The 22074-nt window shown below is 36.6% G+C and overlaps 1 protein-coding gene across 4 annotated transcripts; it reads left to right on the forward strand.

Moving 5' to 3' along the window:
- Positions 1-939: 939 nt before the first annotated feature.
- On the forward strand, positions 940-21550 carry LOC107026259. Of its 4 annotated transcripts, XM_015227163.2 has the most exons (7): positions 940-1211; positions 1285-1417; positions 4606-5973; positions 15374-15477; positions 19289-19433; positions 19515-19643; positions 19865-21550. In XM_015227163.2, the coding sequence occupies exons 4-7, from the start codon at positions 15464-15466 to the stop codon at positions 21284-21286; spliced, it is 1710 nt and encodes a 569-aa protein (XP_015082649.1). In that variant the 5' UTR covers positions 940-1211; positions 1285-1417; positions 4606-5973; positions 15374-15463; the 3' UTR covers positions 21287-21550. The 4 variants fall into 4 exon arrangements, with proteins under 4 accessions (XP_015082649.1, XP_015082648.1, XP_027774206.1 ...); XM_015227162.2 differs by lacking the exon at positions 4606-5973 and having other exon boundaries at positions 941-1211; XM_027918405.1 differs by lacking the exons at positions 940-1211; positions 1285-1417; positions 4606-5973 and adding an exon at positions 6896-7457.
- The last annotated feature ends 524 nt before the right edge of the window (positions 21551-22074 follow it).

Below are 22074 nucleotides of genomic sequence, written 5' to 3' on the forward strand. Positions count from 1 at the left end.
GAATAAATGACCAATTATGTCATGCAATCTCATTTTAAAGCAATGTCATTAAACACACAAAAATAAATTAAAGAAAAAAGTTAAAGGTCAAATAGAAAGGGCCTTGACCAATTGAAAACAAATTATTTTGAAGATTTACCCTCCCACCCCTCTTTCCCCACCCACACCGATCATCTTCTTCGTCAAAAAATTCTCACCACTACACAAATTTCTTCTTCACATTTCTCCTTTCTCATTTTCTTTTCGCCCATTTTCATTCCATATACTTCTCCACCATATTCCTCCATTTTCATGGACCATGATTTTTTCCGTAATATCCATTTGACTTCATTGTCTTCTTCACCATACCTTTCTCCTATTTTTTAATATTTAATTTACTGTTTAGCATTATAAATATGAAATGTAGAAATTATAAGGGCGATGTGAATATGTTAAAATTAGATAGTAAATTTTTTCTTTATACTTAATTTTTCCTTTTATTCTTAAAGTTGTTTTGCTGAACAATTTTCAAGTTTTTTTATATGCAAAATTTATCATGTCATCAACCGGTAAGGTCAAGTATGTATTGTATTCAATAATATTGACATTATATTTTTCCAACACATATAATAGACGGTTTGAAAGAAGTTTTTAATGATTTTTTGAAAATTTTTAAGAGAGAAAATGTAAGAAGATGTACTAGCTAAATGAGAAAGAAGAAGATAAAAAGTATAAGTAAAATAGACTAAATAAGTCTTACACACGCTATCAATGAGTGTATCACACTCACTCTACTACATCAGCAAAATTTGTCAAAATAACTTAATAAAACACTACATAAAATGTCTAAAATAATACCGTCAAACTAATATCTATAAGTGAAAATTAATGACAATTTTAATGGATCACGTAGATATATTGAGTCTTTTAAATTAAATGTGTTTTTGTGCAAACCTAAAAGTTGAATGATATAATATAATGGGTTGTTCAGAGCTGGGTAGTCGTTGATAAGCTATTTGTGTCCATCTAATTCGAAGTGAAAGGGAGAAGAAAGTAAAATAATAAAGAGGTTGAGAATAAGTGCACTCATTATTTTGAGTTAAAAATCCAAAATCTCCTGCAAACACTCACTGGAGTAGTTCGGATCTGTTTTCAGAAATAGATACTTGAAGCTCAAAAGTGAGATCGGAGATGCTTGACGGTATACTAACCCGTGGTTTCAGCTCCAAATGGTATGTATGGCTTTTTATCTTGTTATCTTTTTGAGATTTGTGATTTTTCACTTCGGTTTTGGGATGAATGAAGCAAATCGCTAGTAAAGGCTACAAGGACGAGAATCGAGGTGGTGAGACGGAGAGCTGAGTCGAAACAGAGGTTTTTGAAGGAAGATCTTGCCAAATTGCTTGATAATGGACTCGATATTAATGCTTATGGAAGGGTGAGTGTTTCCTAACCAAATCCAATTTTGATTTGATGAGAATTGCTAAACTGATTTACTGCTTACTGAAAATAAGGAACTAAAATAACTAACATAATTTTAAATAAATTAGAAAAAAGAGAAACAACTAAAAAAGAAAATAATACTACCAATTTACTTTCTTCCGTGTGTTCTGTTCTTTCTCTTCTAGCTTAATTATAAGTTTTGGTCTTGTAGACAGACACCTAGGCACCAGCTAAGTATTTTCTGAAAATAAGCTGCAGTTCTACAGACAACTGCAACACTCCTGCTGGCTCAACAACTGCATAGTCCAACCCTCATTATTAGAAATTCAAGGCTTAGTAAATACATCTGCAATTTGATCTCCTGACTTGCAATAAACCAATTTGACCTCTCCTCCTTGCACTTCCCTCAGAAAGTACAATATGATATTAGAATGTTTTGTTTTCCCACGAAAACTAAAATGAAATGCTAGATTATGAGAAATCGATATGGATGCCTATCATCCACAAACCTGTATGTTCTTTCTTGTTGCTCTAGATCAACATCTTATAGGATCTTCCTTAGCCAACAATCTTGATTAACTGCTGCTATTGCAGCTATAAATTCAACTTCTGCAGTTGACTGTAATTACAACGATGTCGTGCTTCTTTGAGCATCATGAAAAACATCCCAAACCAATGCTAAAATAATTACCTGAAGTACTTTTTATGTTATCAACTAACCCATCTCAATCACCATCAAAATAACCTTGGACTTCAGACTTTTACAAAACTTAGCACCTTACTCCAAAGTTTCCTCGACGTGACTCTTTTCCCTTACCCTTATCAAAAAAAAAAACTTATCACTCTTTTGGCTGCTTTCATGTGCATTTCACTTGCACAATTAAGAAATTTGGACAAGACACTTAGAGCCTGCTTGAATCGGCTTAGAAGTTGGTCAAACCTACTTTTAAGTCATTTTAGCTTTTGGGAGTGTTTGACAAAGTTAAAAATAACTTAAAAACCAAAAGTAGGATTCTCCTTACTTTTTATTTTTTAACTTAAAAGTCATTTAATTTTGACTTAAAAAAGTTACTTAGATCTCTACTGCTTGCGAAATGTCAGGTCTCGTGTTAGTGAGATACCTGCACACCCATTCATACTTTTATAACTTGCTTCATCAACCTTAATATTTTTTGATAAGTAAAAGGTTTCATTGGTAGTAGCACGGTCAACTTGGTCGTATACAAGTGTTTTACCAAAAGGAGGATAAACCCACAAAATATGGTTTTCTCAAACGACACCCAACCCTCTATACAAATAAGAACTACGCGAGTGCTCAGAAAAAAAATAAGGGATTGGAGACTACTCCTCAATCGAGCAAAAATTCATTTCAACCCCTTCAAAAGCTCCCTTATTCCTCTATTTCCAAATGGCCCACATGACCACATCAAAGAAAGAGGAGTAGCTGTTGAATGAGCTGGCAGATTTGATTATAATCTGCTCCACAAATAAAGCTGACAGATTTGATTAGGATCTGTTTTTTGTAAATATAGGATTAAAATATATTATTCTAGGAAAATAGTTTAGAGGAAATCCCTTGATTCAAGGATTTCCTAAGAATTAGAGATTGATTAGTTTAATTGGTCTTTACTTGTTCTCCTATAAATACTGTACAAACACTATGAATAAAATATATTTTTTCAGTATCTCAACTTACATGGTATCAGAGCGGGACGATTTCCCCTAATATCATATGGATAAAACAACCTTTCACGAAGAACATCTTTCTGAAATATCAACAGAAGACAAAAGTTCTTCTTTGGAAGCTCCTGCAGAAAATCTGATGGCACAAGGGGGCAATGCTTCTCACATGCCCTTCCAGTTAACTTCTTCTCATCGATTAAATGGGAAAAAAAATCTGGAATGGGCACAGTCCGTAAAACTTTCAATCGATGCCGTGGAAAGCTAGGACATCTGACCGGAGAAACAAAAAAGCCGGAAGTTGGAGACCCAAAGATCAACTCCTGGAGATCAGAGAATTCACTCGTGATTGCTTGGTTAATAAATTCCTTGGAACCAGTCATAGGTAAATCATATCTCTTTTTGCCCACGGCTAAGGATGTGTGGGAAGCTGTTACTGAGACATATTCTGATGTAGAAAATGCCTTTCAAATTTTTGAGTTAAAAATTAAACTATGGCAAGCTAAGCAGGGTGAGAATGAAGTTACTACTTATTATAATGAAATGGTGTCATTGTGGCTGGAGTTTGACCAGTGTTACAATAATGAATGAGAGTGTTCTGTGGATAGTGTGAAAGCAAAAAAAAGGGAAGAAAGTGAGAGAGTTTACCTTTTTATAACAGGATTAAATAGGGAGTTTGACGAGATCAGGTCTCGAATCCTAAGAAAAAATCCTCTGCCCTCTCTTCGTGAAAAACATTCTGAAGTTAGGAGAGAGGAAACTAGGAGGAAAGTTATGTTAAAACCTGATTTAGTTGAACTAAAACCTGTTATAGACTCTTCAGCTCTTGTAACAGTGAAGAATGGAGAGAACAGAAACAAAAACCCATGGTGTGATCATTGCAAAAAATATTGGCACACCCGTGAAACGTGTTGGGAGATTCATGGGAAACCACTAAACTAGAAGAAAAAGGGAGTTGATAATCGTGGCTTTCAATCTCAAAATGGGCAAACCTGCTTTCAATTTCAAAACGGGCAGGCCCTCCAAACAACTAATTTTGATCAAGGGCAACAACCTTCTCCAAAAACGTCTCCATTTACAGGGGAGCAATTGGAAATTCTGCACAAACTCCTTCAATCTCTATAATTTTGTTCAAATGCACCAAATTCTTCTAATCCTTCCTGTTCTTTTGCTGAAACAAGTACTGTATCATCTGCTTTTCTTAGTGTCAATTCCAACCAAATAGATTCTTGGATCGTAGATTGAGGAGCTAGTGACCACATGACTGGAAGTACTCGTTTTTTCTCTACTTACGCTCCTTGTGCAGGGAACAATAAAATCAAGAGAGCTGATGGTTCCTTCTCTGCAATTGCTGGAAAAGGAACTATTAAGCTATCACAATCTCTTACACTTCATGATACTCTTCCTGTTCCAAAGCTCTCTTGTAATTTAGTTTCTGTCAGTAAATTAACCCGTTCTCTTAATTATCGTGCTATATTTGATTTCGATTTGTGTGAATTTCAGGAAAAGGTCTCGGGGAAGATGATTGGCAGTGCTAGAGAATCAATAGGTCTTTATTTTCTTGACAACGGGAACAACTCACTACAACTGAATCCTATTTGTTTGAACTCTACTTTTGTTTTGAATAAAATCATGCTTTGGCACTATAGGCTTGGACATCCAAGTTTTTATTATTTAAGACACTTGTTACCTCAGTTATTCAAAAATAAAAATCCATCCTTATTTCAATGTGAATTTTGTGAAATGGCTAAGCATCACAGTTCTTCTTTTCCTTCTCAAAAGTATCAGGCTTCAAAACCTTTTACAATGATTCATAGTGATGTATGGGGACCATGTAGAATTTCAACAATGTTTGGAAAACAGTGGTTTGTAACTTTTATTGACGATCATACTAAATTGAGTTGGGTTTTTTTATTGAAGGACAAATCTGAGGTTAAAAATGTATTTGAGACTTTCTATGTCATGGTAGAAACCAGTTCAATGAGAAAATCAAGATTTTTCGGAGTGACAATGGCCGAGAATTTTTTTAATGAACAATTAGGGAATTTTTTCAGAAAAACTGGGGTAGTACACCAAAGCTCTTGTCCGGATACACCTCAACAAAATGGGATCGCTGAAAGAAAGAATAGACACCTTTTTAGAGGTAACGAGAGCTTTAATGTTTACTAGTAAAGTTCCTCAATAACTTTGGGGAGAGACTCTTTTGACTGCCACTTACCTTATTAATAGGATGCCATCTCGTCCTCTTGAATTTAAGATACCTTTAAAGTTTTTAGAGAAAGTTTTCCTAGTTCTAGGTTAACTACAGATCTGCCTCTGAGAGTTTTTGGTTGTACACCATTTGTTCATGTTCATAATCGTAGAAAACTTGAATTGCGGGCTAAGAAGTGTATTTTTGTAGGATATGCCCCAAGTCATTCAAAAGGGATATAAGTGTTATGATCCACATGCTAGGAAGATAATTGTCACAATAGACCTAACTTTCTTTGAGTTACAACTCTAGTTTACTACTCATCTTTAGGGGGAGTATCATGTAGGTGAAGATTCATTTTTTTGTGATATTGAGGAAACTAGATATCAAGCAAATGATGAGCCTAATATTACAATAAATACTAATGTGAGAGATGTAGGAAAAGATATAGATAAGTGTCATCCAAGAGATGACAAGGACCAAAGTGACTTGAATGATAAAAACTCAGAAATTGAAACCTGAACCTGTAGCGCCTTCAAATGACAAAAATAAAAATGGAAATAGAGAATAAAAAACAGAAATGCAGGTGTATTCGAGAAGGAACAAAACCCAAGAAAAAAGGGCCGAAGATTCTCAACATTGCCAAAAATCAGTCCCACAAGACCTTATTGTAATTCAAGGTACTCTTCCAACTGATTCTATTTCTAATTCTTTAGATCTAGATCTACCTATTACGAAATGCAAAAGGTGTTAGAAATACTTCTAAATATCCTATTTCTATGTTTGTGTCCTATAAAGAGTTGTCTCCTAGTTATTCAGCCTTTACTTCACAACTTTCTAGTGTGGAAATTCCAACAAATGTGCAGGATGCTCTACAAGTTCCCGAGTGGAAGGAGGCTATTTTGGAGGAATTGCAAGCTCTTAAAAAAATGAGACATGGGAGTTAGTGGATTTACCCGAGGGAAAGAAACCAGTGGGTTGTAAATGGGTGTTCACCACCAAATTCAAATCAGACGGATCATTGGAAAGGTATAAGGCCCGCCTAGTAGCTAAGGGATTCACACAGACATATGGCATTGACTATCGAGACGTTTGCTCCAGTAGCTAAGCTAAACTCAATCAGAGTTCTGTTGACAATCGCAGTAAATCTCGACTGGTCTCTTCAACAGTTGGATGTGAAGAATGCTTTCTTGAATGGGAACCTAGAGGAAGAAGTCTATATGGATCCCCTACCAGGTTTTGAAGGGAAGTACAAGTCAAAGATATGCATGCTTAGAAAATCTCTTTATGGTCTAAAACAATCTCCAAGGGCTTGGTTCGAAAGGTTTACTCAATTTGTGAAAAAGCAAGGGTATGTGCAAGGACAAGCAGATCGCACTATGTTTATTCGACATTCGCTAGAAGGAAAAATAATAGTTCTCATAGTGTATGTTGACGATATCATCCTCACAGGAGATGATGTGGTTAAAATAAAAAATCTAAAGGAACCTCTTGCCTCAAAATTTGAGATAAAGGATTTAGGCCCGCTAAAGTACTTTCTTGGCATGGAGGTTGCACGATCAAAGAAAGGAATTATAGTGTCACAAAGAAAGTATGTTCTTGATTTGTTAAAAGAAACAAGAATGAGTGGTTGTAGATCAGCTGAAACTCCAATTGATCCAAATCTAAAATTTGTAAATTAAGGAAAATTGATTGATAAGGGCCAATATTAGAGATTGGTAGGCAAGTTGATTTACTTGTCACATACTAGACCTGATATTTCCTTTGCTGTGAGCCTAGTCAGTCAATTCATGCATTCTCCGCGAGAAGAACACCAAGAAGCTGTGTATCGACTCCTAAGGTATCTAAAGAGTTCACCTGGGAAAGGGTTGTTCTTCAAAAAGAATGAGCAGAGAATTGTTGAGGCTTATACAGATGCAGACTGGGCTGGTTCATCTATTGATAGGAGGTCTACATCTGGATATTGTACATTTGTTTGGGGAAACTTAGTGACATGGAGAAGTAAGAAGCAAAATGTGGTGGCTCGAAGTAGTGCTGAGGCTGAGTATTGATCCATGGCACACAGAATTTGTGAAATATTGTGGCTCAAGAGAAGATTGAAATGGGAGTGTGTGCATTCCTTTTGTTCCAACAACTGAAGAAGTTGCAGATATTTTCACAAAAGGTCTTTTTAGAACTACTTTTGAGTCCTTTGTGAGCAAGTTAGGCATGTTTGATATCTATCTATCTATATCTTTCTATACTACCTTAAAAACGTGAACTCCCTAACTTGAATGATAAATTACTCTAATACCCCAACTCAGAACACTCCATTTGGATGTTATATTTTATATTATATTATACTAGGTAGATTACCTGTGCTTCACATGAGATCGAACTATATTATTAAGCTTACATTATGATCATTCGATAATATTCATATTTCGGTACATACACTACATTTTCAAGAATATTTTATCTTAAGGCAAAGTGTTCCTCCAAAATCTTAAATTACTATATTTTTTAAATTTCCATTATTGTTGCACAAAAAATTATGAGTCATAGAGTATGATAGAGATTTTAAGTATAAGAAAGAAGTCTTAAGAAAATTTTCATGAATATAGTTGGTCAGAAGTGACAGAGTTCTTTCTAAATTCTAAGAAGTTATAAAGAACAACATCAACCGTTAATGACTTAAAAATTAGTGCATCTTAGAATTTTCTTTTACTGTTTTACTTCTGTAGTTTATTGAGTCAAATAACAATTTCTATATTTTAGGAATGATGATTAGGTTAGTTGTTTAGTAAGCTAGGAGTCTTATTTGTTATTGTAGGAGTTAGAAGTTAATGCTTATTTTATATATAACTCTAAGTGCTGCTGTAAAAGAACAGAGCCTTTGGTTCAAGCAAAATTAAGTTCTTCTCTGTTCCATTTCTTGTTCAACTGCTGCACTTGTTCTTTCTTTTCTCTGCGTATGCTTTTGTTTTATGGTATCAAGAGCCAGGTTATTGGCTTAAACGTTCTTTCCTTCTTCTTGTCTATCAATTTTGTAAGTCTTGTTTGAGGAGATTGAAAGTTCTAGAGAAAAAATTTGTGCAATATGGAGTCAGCAAATGGGCGATATAGTTCAAACACACAATTTGGTGTTGAAAAGTTTGTAGGGACAAACTACAGCTACTGGAGAATGTGTATGGAGGCTTACCTTCAAGGTCAAGACTTGTGAGATCTTATTGGTGGCGCTGAAGTAGAAATGCCAGCAAATACTCCGGAAAATTCAGAACCACGGAGAAAATGGAAGATCAAATGTGGTAAAACACTCTTTGCTTTGAGAACATCAATTGGAAAAGAGCTCATCGATCATGTACGGTGATGTTACTTCACCAAAAGAAGTCTGGGAAATACTTGAGAGATTACTAAAAAGAACATTAATTGGCTGCAAGGCTGGAAAATGAAATGACAATCCTAACACAGGGATTCATTTTTATTTCTGAATATTTATTGCTAGTTAAAACTATTTGTGCTGAAATTTCAGAATTAGATCCTAATGAGAAGATTGGTGAAGCAAGATTGTGATGATTTATTATTCGAGGATTGAAGGAGTATAATCCATTCAGGGCTGGACAAAGCAACCTTCAGTTGAAGAATTTGAAAATTTGCTTTCCAACCAAGAGGCATTGGCAAAGTAAATGGCAAGAAGCCTTGAACCAGATGCAACTCTCTTTTCAAGGGATAATAATAAAAAGAAAAACACATCATTTGACAGCAGGAACAATGAAAAAGAATCAAATGGTGAAAAAGCTACTGGTGGCAACTTTGATAATAGGAAGTGCTATAGATGCGATAAAATTGGACACATCAAGAAATATTGTAGAGTGAAGCTCTCAAAAGCAAATATTGCAAGTGAATATGAGAAACTCAAATGGGAGCAGTGCTTCACTATTGAGGTTACTGAACTAGGAGCGATGATGTAGTAATTGTTCAAGCTCTGTACAATAATGATAGCTGTAAAAGAATGGATCCTTGATTTTGGTTGCTCACATCATGTAACCGAAAATGATTCTCTTCTTTTAGAGTTGCGTCAACACAAAAGAGAACGAGTAGTTGTTACAACAGATAACTCGACATATCCAGTAACTAATGAAGGAGTCTTGAAGATTGATAGTAGCTAATGAAGGAGTCTTGAAGATTGACATTGGAGATACAGGGACTGTCAAGTTGAAGGATGTATTTCATGCTCGAGGCTTGAAGAGAATCTTAGTTTCCGTTTCTCAAATGATTGATTCTGGTAAATATATTCCGTGTGGTCCAATTGATGTGAAGATTCTGGACAATGTGAAGAACATATTTGCTGATGTTGTTCTTACAGGAGAAAAGAAAGGTTTGTTTTTTGTCATGGCAGTAGGGTAAGCTTATGTGAAGAAGACAAGTCTAGTGGATAGCGCAACAATTTGGCATGCTCGACTAGGGCACTTGGGATACCAATTGTTGCGGCAAATCTGTTCGAAGAAACTGGTGGATGGTCTACCAGCTCTACAGAATATTCATGAAGATATAATTTGTCAAGGTTGTCAATTTGGAAAATCACATCGTCTTCCATTTCAAAGATCAACAAATTGTAGATCCACTATGTTTGAGTTGGTACATACAGACTTGATGGGACCAACAAAAACAAGTTATAGTGGTTTTCAGTATGCCATGGTACTTGTAGATGACTTCTAGAGATATGCCTAGGTGAAGTTTTTCAAAGAGAAGGGTGAAGCCTTGTAAAAGTTTGTTGTATTTAAAATTGTAGTGGAGAAGGATTTTGGGGTAAAACTTAAATGCTTGCGTAGTGACAATGGAGGCGAATATGTGTCTGATGCATTCTTTAAATAGTGTGATAAGGATGGTATTTTGATGCAAATGACATGTCCAAATACCCCCAACAGAATGGTGTTTCCGGAAGGAAAATAACTCATCTTGTTTCTACAAGCCTTTCCTAGTTGCACGATAAGAATCTTCCTTGAGAACTTTTTTCATGCCCCGAGTTACCCCGAGACGCGGACACGGGACCTAAGATCACGAGTGACCTCAAACTAACCTGCTGGCATATCATAAGCATACTAAGAATAATAAACTGATGCGGAAGCTTAAAATATCATAAAAATGAAAGTGATGGGGAAATACCCATTCTAAAATTGAATAAATATAATCTGAGAGTTCAATACAAAAGAATTATCAAACTCAAATACTAAACTGAAATCTGACATAATCTAACTATGTCTGAAAGAAGTTTTGGGACAGGCCCCAACTATGTCTAGCAAAACTCAAACTAAAAGACTAAGATTGAAAAATGAAAGATAACATGACTATTGTCCTCGAAGAATGAGGACTCACCACTATAGCTGCGGAACTAAAGATCGGAAACCGATCTATACATGATCTAGAAGTTGAGAATCTGAACCTACATCAAGAGAAGATGAATCGCAGAGTATGCGTCAATACATAAAAGGCACTGAGCATGCAGAATAGAGCAAACCTGGAATAAACATATAACTGAATAAGCAATAAAGCAAGAATATAATCTGAACATGATATAGATACTGAATATGGAACTAACTGAATGCAATGACCAAATTCATAACATGATACGGAATACTGACTGCACTGAAATGTGGTCATGCAATGGAGTATGACTGAACTGTAGGAGCTACTAATAACTGATAATAGAAGCACATGAGCTAAATGTGGAGTCCGATATATACGCCCCATTAAGAGGACCAAATATACCCTGCCATATGTATAGAGGCATGACTGGCGTGATCACTAAATGATGCCCACAGAGGGGACTTACAACCTACATGGCTCTTAGTTCTGGGACTACATGAGTGATTGACCATAGTTCAACTTGGTATTATGTTACTCCCAATAGATTAAATGATTGACACATTATGACTGAATTTCTGTAATATACTAGATAGCTAAAATCTGCCATGTAAACTGAGAATGCACATTAATATACTATATAGTGAAAATGACACATTTAAAAATTGAGGCATGTATATTCGAAATACTGAAATATCTAACCTAGCATGTGTAATTCAAGAACTAAAGAAATATATAGCTAGGGTTCTGAAATTCATGCAAAAAACAAAGTAATAACATGATAATCTGATTTGGAACATGTAAATAACTAATTCTTGATAATTTGTTGAAGTTCTAGAAACCCTAGGTCTAGTTATAATAAGGAAATACGAATCTGACGTGGGGACCTAATGGGCGAAAGGAACCCACTAGTGAAATCCCGCATACATTGTGATGAATTCCACGAAGGAACCTTTTGATTTCGGGGCTGAAACTGAAGAAAACCTTGTTGCGTTCTTGAACTAGGGTTGCTCAACCTTTTCTCTTTTTTTACGTTCTAATTTTCTAAGTTTTGATGAAAGATTTGTCTTATGTAAGTTCTAGTTATGTTTCTAGACTAAAACTAACCAAAATCACGTAGTTTAGGGTTAAAATGCTGTAGTTTAAGGGTCCAACGAAATAGGAAAAGACCAACAAACCCCTCACTTTAAGCTGGAGAAGGCCCGAGCACAACTACTTTTACGGACCATGAAAGGGACCACGAAACGTGAAGCTGGTCGTGGTCCAGTTACCTCAGGTTCTGAGGTCCAGTCCACGGGTTTCACCACGGACCGTGAAGGCCCCCATTGTCTTCACTTGGTCTGATGGTCTAAGGGCACCTGGTTCTAGGACCCTCCAATGGGCCGTGTGAAGGACCACAGACCATGAAGGTGATCGTGGTCTTCACTTAGACGTAGGGGCGGAGCTACAATCAATGATGGGCGTGCAAGTGAACACCTTTCGCCGGAAAATTATATTGTATATATAGTTCAAATTACTGAAATTGTTTATATATACATATGTTTGCACGCGCTTGACATGATTAGAGCCCTTGGCTTAGTGTAAAGAGCAAGTTACAAGTTTGGATGCTCGAGGTGGGAGGTTTGATCCTTGGTAACCTTAAGTTTTTCAAGTAGTGATCAAAACTCACTAAAATTTTGCACCCCCTTCATAAAATGTTTGGCTCCGCCACTGCTTAGACGTGGGGTCTACAGTATTGCCTAATCTTTAGGGACGCCCCCACGACCCGTCATCAAGACCACGGACCATGAAGGGTCCCGTGGTATGATGTCTGAGCTTGGTGGAATCCAACTACCTACCACTGTCAACGGACCGTGGTCCTTGTCATGGTCCATTAACCTTGTCGTGGTTCACTGAGGTAAGTTTTCTGCAATTCTTTTTCTAGGTCTGGTTTTCGAGGTGTTACAACTTTGGCCTGAAGCTATTCAATGCGCGTTCACATGATAAATCGTTTGCCTCCATGGCCGCATAAAGAAAGATCCCCTTTCGAAATTCTATATCATGAAAAGCCAAATGTAAATCATTTTCAGTTTTTGGTTCAACTTGTTATGTTCATATTTCAAAAACTAACCGAACCAAACTTGATCCAAAAGCAAATAAAGTGTCTTTGTTGGCTATGATTCTTATAGGAAAGGGTGGAGGTGTATGGATCCTGAAACCAAGAAACTAGTCACTTCCATAAATGTTGTTATTGATGAAATATCATCATACTATTCTGCAAAGAAAACCAGCAATCAAGAAACCATTCTTGATGGTGATGAAGAGAATTTTGAGCAGCTTCCAGAGAGCAACTTGCAAGAACCAAATAATAAAGGAAGCTGAAATTCAGATGATGTTGACCGACAAACTGAAAGGAGGTCAATAAGGGAGAAAAAACAACCAAGTTACTTCAAAGATTATGAGGTACAATTGAACTGCTACTCAATTACGGCTTGCTTCTTTATAGGAGAGTAAGCTATGAAGAAGCCAAAGGTCATCCCGAATGGAATGCAGCTACGCAAGATCTTAATGCTTTGAACAAAAATCAGACGTGGGAGTTGGTGTAGAAGCCTGAGAATTCCGAGTTGATCACTTGCAAATGGGTTTATTGTTTGAACTTTGAAGAAAAACTCGAATGGGGTTGTCGACAAATACAAAGCTCGGATTGTTGCACGTGGTTTTCCTCAAAGTTATGGACTGGATTATGAGGAACCATTCAGTCCAGTTGCAAAAATGGTAATTGGAAGACCCATTTTTTCTCTTGCGGCATCTATGAATTGGAAGTTGTGGCAGCTTGACGTAAAGAACACTTCTCTTTATGGAGAGTTGGATCATGAAGTGTTTATAGAGCAGCTAAAAGGATACATCTCTCTTCAGTATCCTCAACATGTTTGTCAATTAAAGAAAGCATTGTATGCTCTTAAACAAGCACCACGTGCGTGGTATGGTAAAGTTTCCAAATTCTTTATTATTTATGGCTTTAAAGTTTCTGATGCAGATTCTAGTTTATTTATTGAATCAGAATCAAATGTGCACATGATGGTCTTGTTATATGTGGATGACATGATCATTATGGGAAATAATGAAGTTGCGATTTCTATGATAACAAATGATCTTTTAGTTCGATTTGAAATGAAGAATTTGGAGGAAGTGAGCTGTTTTCTTGGTCTGGAAATTGAAAAAACAGATCAAGGATATTTTGTTTCTCAAAAGATATGCGAGGAAACTGTTAACAGTGTTTTGGTATGGGGGAGTCGAAAGAAAAGGCAACTCCAATGGAACCACATCTCAAGTTGATGAAAGCTGAACAAAAACCTTTAAAAGATGCCAAAGAATTTCAGCAACTTGTTGGTAGTTTAGTTTATTTAACCATCACAAGAACAGAGATTGCTTATTCTGTTGGGAATTGTTTCTCAGTTCATGCAGTGTCCAAGAAGCTCACATCTAGATGCAGCAAAGCGAATTCTTCGTTATGTGAAAGGCTCACTAGATTATGGTCTTACATACAAAGACATGAGAAATTCATGTTAGATGGATATACTGAAGCTGATTGGGCTGGAGATACAAATGATAGACAATTTTAGATTTTTTTTTAGTACTGGTTCAACTATGGTTATTTGGTGCAGCAAGAAACAACCAGTGGTAACAGTATCTAGCACTGAAGCTGAGTACGTAGCCGCGACTATGGCTGCGCAAGAATGTATGTGATTAAAGAGATTAATAGGAGAGATGTTGTGCAAAGTTGATTATGCTGTTCAAATTAGTGTGATAATGGAAGTGCTATCAAGCTTGCATCAAATCCAATTTTTCATGGTCGGACGAAGCACATAGAAGTTTGTCATCACTACATTTGAGAGAAAGTGCTGGAGCAAGAAGTTGTTTTCTACAAATGAGCAAGTCGCAAACATATTTACCAAGTCCTTGATAAAGCCTAAGTTTGAATATTTCAGCTACTGTTGGAGTTGTTGATTGTAAGCATGCATTAAGAGGGAGTGCTAAAAATTAGTGAATAACAGTTCCTATATTTTAGGAATGATGATCAGGTTAGTTGTTTATTAAGCTACGAGTCTTATTGTTAGAGTTATTGTAAGAGTTAGAAGTTAACATTTATTTTATATGTAACTCTAAGTGCCTGCTGTAAAAGAACAGAGCTTTTAGTTCAAGCAAAATAAGTTCTTCTCTGTTCAATTTCTTGTTCAACTGCTGCACTTGCTCTTTCCTTTCTCTGCATGTGCTTTTGTTTATAAAGAAGAGACCATAAAGCCTCAAACAACAACACTTTCTTTTCACAACTTCACTAAAATACTGTGAAGTACTGCTAAGTCTGCTAAACTGATATACTGCTTACTGAGAGTAAGGAACTAAACTTAGGAATAGCTAGCAGAATTTTAAATCAAACTAGGAAAGAGAAACAACTTAAAAAAATATCAATATATTTTGGTGTGCACTTCCTCGGTCTTTTCAGCCCTACATTACGTCTTCTAGCTTAAGTTTTTGTAGACACCTGTGCACTGCACCAGCTAAGCATTCTGAAAATAAGCTGAAGTTCTAGAGACAACTATAACAGTTATAGTGAGCTGAAACTTCTTGCATTTGAGCTTGATTAATTAATCAATGCTAAGAAGGCTTAATGCATTCTTTCATTTCTTTTACACTCTTTTATTTTCTGAAAAGTTAGAATCTAATTGTGGTTTGATGATCTCTGATGAGGTGATGCAGACTGAAGAATTTTTGCTTGGGCTGAACCTCTTGTCCTGCTATGACTTTGTGGAACAATCTTGTGAATATATTTTGAAGCAGCTCTCCGACATGCAGAAACTAAGGTACACAAGGGTTTGTCTTCGGACCTTCTACACCTGATATCATTAATTTTATTCTATGCAAATTTAATCTCAATAGGTAGTTACAGAATTATTTATTAAAAAAGAAAATTGGTTAACAACAATTTTCAACTTGGGAATATCTGTTTTGTAACAGATACCTCATACCAGTAATTCTTGTAAATAGAATAGCATGAGAGATCTAACTAATTTTTAATGAAGCTACTTTAAGGCTTCAATTAAGCATGTCGCACATGAATCTTTACATAAGTCATGATGGAACAGAATGCACAAGGACTTGGCAGTTCGATTGTAGAAGCCATATGTCTCGTAAGGAGATTGCTAGAGCATTAAAGGGAGAGAGGAAGAGGGATATATATATGGTGTTTCATTGGCCAAGAAAAAGCTTATGACAAAGTTCTGGGGTTTGTGGAGGTGTTTGGAGACTGAAGGTGTACCTATAACCTACATTAGGGCAACTAAGGATATGTATGATGGAGGAATCTGGAGCCAAAAGGGCAAAAAAATTGAGCAAAATTTTCAAAAGGCAACAAAATTGATTATGAAACCAAAAGGGCAACATTTGGATGGAGCCGTTGACAATGTTAAATTCTGTGTATAAGGCTCATGTCAGAATGAGGCTTGTAAGACTCTTGTCATAATGTATCTTACAAGGCTCATGCCGAAATGAGCCTTCCCTTCTAAAAAAAACATCGTTGGCTTTAATCCCTTCGTCATATTTATTCAATTGTTTTGTTGTGTTTTTGTGTTTCTTTTTTTTTCTCTGTTTCACTTTTTATATATAAATTAAAATGCAAGTGATGCGGTCAAGTTCAATAGAAGCTGGCTGACTACGCTCTAGCAGAGCCTTTTTTTATATAATTTGGTAATATTGAGGATAAAATATAGGGACATGAAAAAATATGAAGGACAAAAAGAAATTTTTATCATTTTTGTGTCAACAAAAAGAGTACGCAGTTTAGGGTTGTGTGTCGTTTTGATCGGTCTGATTTTGAAGTTTATCAATTTGACTTATTGGTTATCGGTTTGTAGACATGCTAAACCGTTATAGAACCATTAAGATAATAGCTTACCGTTATTGGTTTATCAATAATTGATCGTTATTAGTTTGGTTATTCGTTTAACGTTAGGATTTGATACAAAAAAAATCATTGAAAATCACTTATAAACAAGGTAAAGTCCATGTTGGTTCCTTCATCATTTTTGAACTCGTTTGGTGAAAGGTTTAGGTGCTCAGTCAGGAAGAGGCGAAGATCTTGAAGTATCTCATCTGTTATATGCAGATGACGCCCAAAGCAGAGTCAAGTCAAATCAGACATCTAAGAGCCATCCTAACTATTTTTGAAGGAATCTAAGAGCCACATCTTCCCTATCAACCAGGTTTGGAATTTGCAAAACTTGGCTGCTATTTTGGGTTGTCAAGTGGACTCCTTACCAACTAAATATTTGGGGTTGCCATTAGGGGCCAAAAATAAAGAATTGAAAGTGTGGAGTGGGGTGATGGAAAAGTGTGAGAAAAAATTGTTCATGTGGAGAAGTCAACATCTATTATTAGGGGGCAGATTGACTCTCACCAAGTCAGTACTGGATGGCCTCCCAACATACATGATGAGCCTTTCCCCTCTACCTAAAAGCATTGAGAATTTTTTTTAACAGGGTGAGGAGGTCCTTTCTATGGCAAGGAAACAAGGAGAAGAGAGGTTACAATCTGGTGAAATGGGATGTATTGAACCTCAACAATCAGCAAGGGGGGGCTTAGTTTGAAGAACCTCAGAAAACAGAACATTTCTCTTTGCAAAATGGCTCTGGAGGTTCTGCTTAGAAGAGGGAGCCATCTGGAGAAGATTTATAGCAGGGAAATATGGTTTACTTACTTAATGGACAACTGAGGAAGTTGTGGGCACCAATGGGGTAAGTGTCTGGAATACCATAAAAAGACTGGCCCCAGTTCAACAATAACATCTCAATCACTGTGGGGTAATGTTTTAAAAATCTCTTTTTTCATGAGGTGTGGATTGGAGAAGATAGTGAGACACTCTTTTCCACACCTATATACCTTAAGTCTTCAGAGGAATGCGAAGGTATCCCAAGTTTGGAGTCATCATGGTTGGGAGCTCTTATTTAGAAGAGCATCAAATGACTGGGAAATTGGAGAAGTTGCTAATTTATTGAAAGGTTTAAACTCACATCCAGCTCTATCTGTGAGACATGACAAACCTAGATGTAAACTACACATCAAAGGGGTGTTTACAGTAATATCATGTTATTGGAATCTTAACACAATACATATAGAGCTAGACAGATGGCTTGTTTTACTTGCTTGGTATGTAGAAAGACATGCCTAACTCATGAGGCTTTACGTAAAAGGGGCTGGCAGATTTGCTCAAGATGTGTCATGTGTGAGCAGGAAGAAGAAATCAATAATCATCTATTCCTTCACTGAAAGGCAACTTTGAGCCTATGGAACATGTTCTTTTTTGTTAGGTGTTACGTGGGTGAAGCCTAACACGACAATGGAACTCCTAAGCAGTTGGAAAGGTATTTGCGACAGTGGAAGAAAAGAATTCTGGTGAAGAAATATCCCAATATGCACGATGGACTCTTTGAAAAGAAAGGAACTCAAGGTGCTTTGATGGACAAAAAACTAATTTACAGAATATTAGAATGAATTGTATAAGCCTTTTGTTTTTTTGGTGTAAATAAAATCTGATAGGGAGATGCTAGAATTAGTTAATTTTATAGGGAACTTATAAAGAATACCCTATGTGGGATGTAAGTTTCCAATTCATCATTTTTTGGATGATGAATCTTTTGGTGTGAATACAAAGTTACCCTTTTCTCCAAAAAATGGAAGTTCACATCCAATGTCTTATGTGATAAAGAATGTGCCACCAAGCCTTAAAAGTATGTTTTTATAAAGTGGTGGTTAGACCTGCTATGTTGTATGAGGCGGAGTGTTGGTCGATTAGGAACTTGCATGTTTAGAAGATGAGAGTTGTGGAAATGAGGATGTTGAGATGTATCGGGCATACTGGGATCAGAAACGAAGATACCAGAGACAAGGTATGAGTGGCATTCGTGGTTGGCAAGATAAGGGACGTGATGCTGAGATGGTTCAGACATGTGAAGAGAAGTTGCACAGATGCCCCTCTGAGAAGGTTTGAGAGGTTGGCTATAGTGGATTCTAAGGAGAGGTAGAGGTAAAGGTAGACTGAAGAAGTCTCAGAGACAGAAATCACTTACCATCAACTCACCGAGGAGGTCGAGAATTAGGTTAGAAGGTTAGTAGGTCGAGCGTTGTTTAGTTTCATTTTTAATATTGTTATTATTGCTCTATTATTATCTTATCCTTCCATTTTAGTATTATTTGATGTTTCATTTGCTTCGGTTATCGTATTTCACTTGGCATGCTACTGTTCTCTTGTTCATTGTTTCAGCATGACTTCTTCGCTATTGTACTTGCTTTGCATACTTTTTTTTATGTATGCTTTACTTGAGTCGAGGGTCTATCAGAAACATCTCTACCTTCACAAGGTTGGGTAAGGTTGCATACACACCACTTTGTGGGATTACACTTATGTTGTTGCTGCTTGGATGCAAATCCACCTATTCTTAGACTTGAACTTTTGTCCATAAATAATTATATCACCTAGGCAATTCATGTCCTTTAGCTTCTGTATTTACACTTGGAAGTCCAGTGACCTTGTTTTGCAACTCTTTAGATTGAGACCTTGTTTTCCCAACTATGATGTGAGAACTTCAATAATAATTTACACATACCGTCTATATCCAGGGGCTGTCCTGAGAACTGCAGAGAAGCTGTGGCATCATTGATGTTTGCTGCAGCAAGATTCTCCGATTTACCAGAATTACGAGAGCTAAGGGATTTATTTCAGGAGAGATACGGGAACTCTTTAGAATGTTTTGTTAACCAGAAGGTAATTTGCTTATTAGACTATGTCCTGCACATCTTCTCTTTTCATCTCTCTTTTATATCTGACTTCCTTCAGTGCTGTTAGTTTGTGGAGAAATTATCTTCAAGCCCCCCTGCAGTGGAGAAGAGAATTCAGCTGCTGCAAGATATAGTGGTAGAATTTTCCATAAGGTGGGACTCCATGGGATTTCAAAAGAGGATGGCATTTGCACAGGTACATAATTTTAGTTTAAAACTGAAATTTTCTTTGGCTGCTAAAAGGTGTAAATGTGTGTTTGCCTCCAAATGAATGGTCATCCTTCATCTTCGGTAAATATCATAATTTGTACTTCTTTCAACTGTCTGGGGAAAAGTTTGGGGAAAAGAAACATAACTTTTCGTCAAATATTAGATTAAAGTGAAGTTTGACCGTTGTCTACGGCTTAATTATTGTAGGCTCAACCAAACAGGAGTGGACTTTCACATGCTTCTGCTGGCAACCACATTCTACCAAATGGCAAGGATGGTGGTTTAAAAGCTGATAAACTTGACGTTGCACTTGGTGAAAGGCACAAGGGATTGAATGATCAACATAATATAAAGAATGGCAGAGAGGGTGTTGTCTTGAAAAAAGAGCAGCAGGATCTTCATTCCTCTGAAGGAAAAGAATCAAACAAGGATAGAAATAAACATCTTACAAAGCAGGAAACATGCTATTCAGTGGGGCGAAAACATGATATCTTGTTTGACGAGGAGGAACAGACAAGGATAAGAAACAAAGCAGTCATGGAGAAAGATGATAATTCAACAAGGATAGCAAAATCAGGCAACTCATCACATGGAGAGAGGCTAGAAGGTTTTGATTATAAATTTACTAGAAACAATGAAAATCATGGTCAAATTCTTACAGGAAGAGTACCGGACACTCTATCTTGTGCAAGATCAGAGACTGCTCCTAGTAGGGGACTCCCTTTCAGAAATGAAGATGTCACTTCTGCTCGGGACACAGCCATTGAAAAGAATACTGTCAACTCAAAAAAAATGGTTCAGCAGGACGCTGGAAATAGGTTAATGACATCCTATGCCAAGTTTGCTCTCCCTCCACCATACAGTAAGTGCAAAGAGAAAGCCATCCCTCCTCCATATGTAAAGCGAAAAGATAGCAAGGAAAGAGGCCTCAAAGGTTCTAAGCAGTGTGCTTCTGAATTTGATGGCCATTTCAGAAGTTCCTCTCCATCCAATAGAGTTGAAACAATTAAGATCACTAAAGAATCAGACCTTTCTGATCATGTGGCTCAAACTAATAAACCCACTAGAACAAATAGTCATGGTCATGATAAAGAATTCTCTCACAAGGATGTGATTTTGCCCAAACCAAGATCTGTTAGGAGAAAGCACCATAAATCAGCTACTAATAATCACGGTGAAGTAGATAAGTCTGAAGATGCCAGAGGAGCCAAGAGAAGTTCAAGTAGCCGGCGAAGGGAACATTCAAGGAAAGGCTTGCAGATTTTGTTTGAGGATGAACGCCATAGAAAAGATGAAGAGGAAAGAATGATAGATAAACTATTGCTGCATTACAGTAAAAGACCATCAAAGTATGATGTGAGAAAAAAGCCACAAGCTCTGGCAACTCCTGATACTGGTGAATTCTCAAATAATCAAACCAATGGAGATCAGGATAAAATGGAATCAGATATGGTTCTTTTCCCCAAAAGATCTATTTCCCTCCCACACGAGCAGGCTTCTCCATCGAAGGCAACACCTATATTTGCTCGTGCCAATTCATTTCAGCCCGACAACCAGGCATGTCATGTGCATCCCAAACTACCAGATTATGATGATTTGACTGCCAGATTTGCTTCTCTAAGAGGCTGATAAATTTTATAATAGATTAAACTTGACGAGTGTTTGCTCCAGTGTGTGTTACCTCTTCACATTCATTTACACGGCTGATTCTTGCCCTAAGCTGTTTACTGACTGTAACCTGTAACCTTTATTTACTTGACAACCTGTACCCATACATATTTAGCATGAGGTTCTCATAGGCATAGGTTTTTAAATACTGCATGTAGGAGCCTAGGAGGCATATTCTGTAATATGACATGTCATGAGGTGAGTAGGGGTGACAATTGTGTGGATTGGGTTAAATTTGAGCGTGTTAAAATGGTCAAAGATAATAAACGGGTCAAGACCCAATCTGACCCAAATTTGTTTGGGCCAAAGAGGGTTGGGTCAAAATGGGTCAGGTAACGTGGGTTAGTAATGGGTCATAATCAGTGGCAGAGCCAAATTATTACTAAGGGGGTTCAAAAATTGAAGAAATAGGCAGATAAGTAGCCGAAGGGGGTTCAACATCTACTACATATACCTAAAAAATTATTTTAACCATGTAAAAATAATATAATTTTTCGCCGAAGGGGTTCGGATGAACCTCCTAATGACAATGTGGCTCCGCCATTGGCAATAATCCAATCTGTCCAACTTTTACTAAGTTTTAATAGCTTTATTTGTTATTTTATAAGCTTTAAGTATCTAATAAATTTCTCATACAAAATCAAAGCAAAGTTTTTAAAAATATTTGGATAAGATTTCTCAAAAATAATTTTGGATTACATATCAACCCAATTTGTAATGGGGTGAAATGGATTCTTCTACCCAAACCT

The sequence above is a fragment of the Solanum pennellii genome, chromosome 7 (genome assembly GCF_001406875.1).
Source record: "Solanum pennellii chromosome 7, SPENNV200".
Classification (NCBI taxonomy): Eukaryota; Viridiplantae; Streptophyta; class Magnoliopsida; order Solanales; family Solanaceae; genus Solanum; species Solanum pennellii.

Coding starts and splice junctions, on each gene's coding strand:
- LOC107026259 (XM_015227162.2), top strand. CDS start 1,171: ATGCTTGACGGTATACTAACCCGTGGTTTCAGCTCCAAATG. Junction 1,212..1,284: donor CGTGGTTTCAGCTCCAAATG/GTATGTATGGCT, acceptor GGATGAATGAAG/CAAATCGCTAGTAAAGGCTA. Junction 19,434..19,514: donor AATGTTTTGTTAACCAGAAG/GTAATTTGCTTA, acceptor CAGTGCTGTTAG/TTTGTGGAGAAATTATCTTC.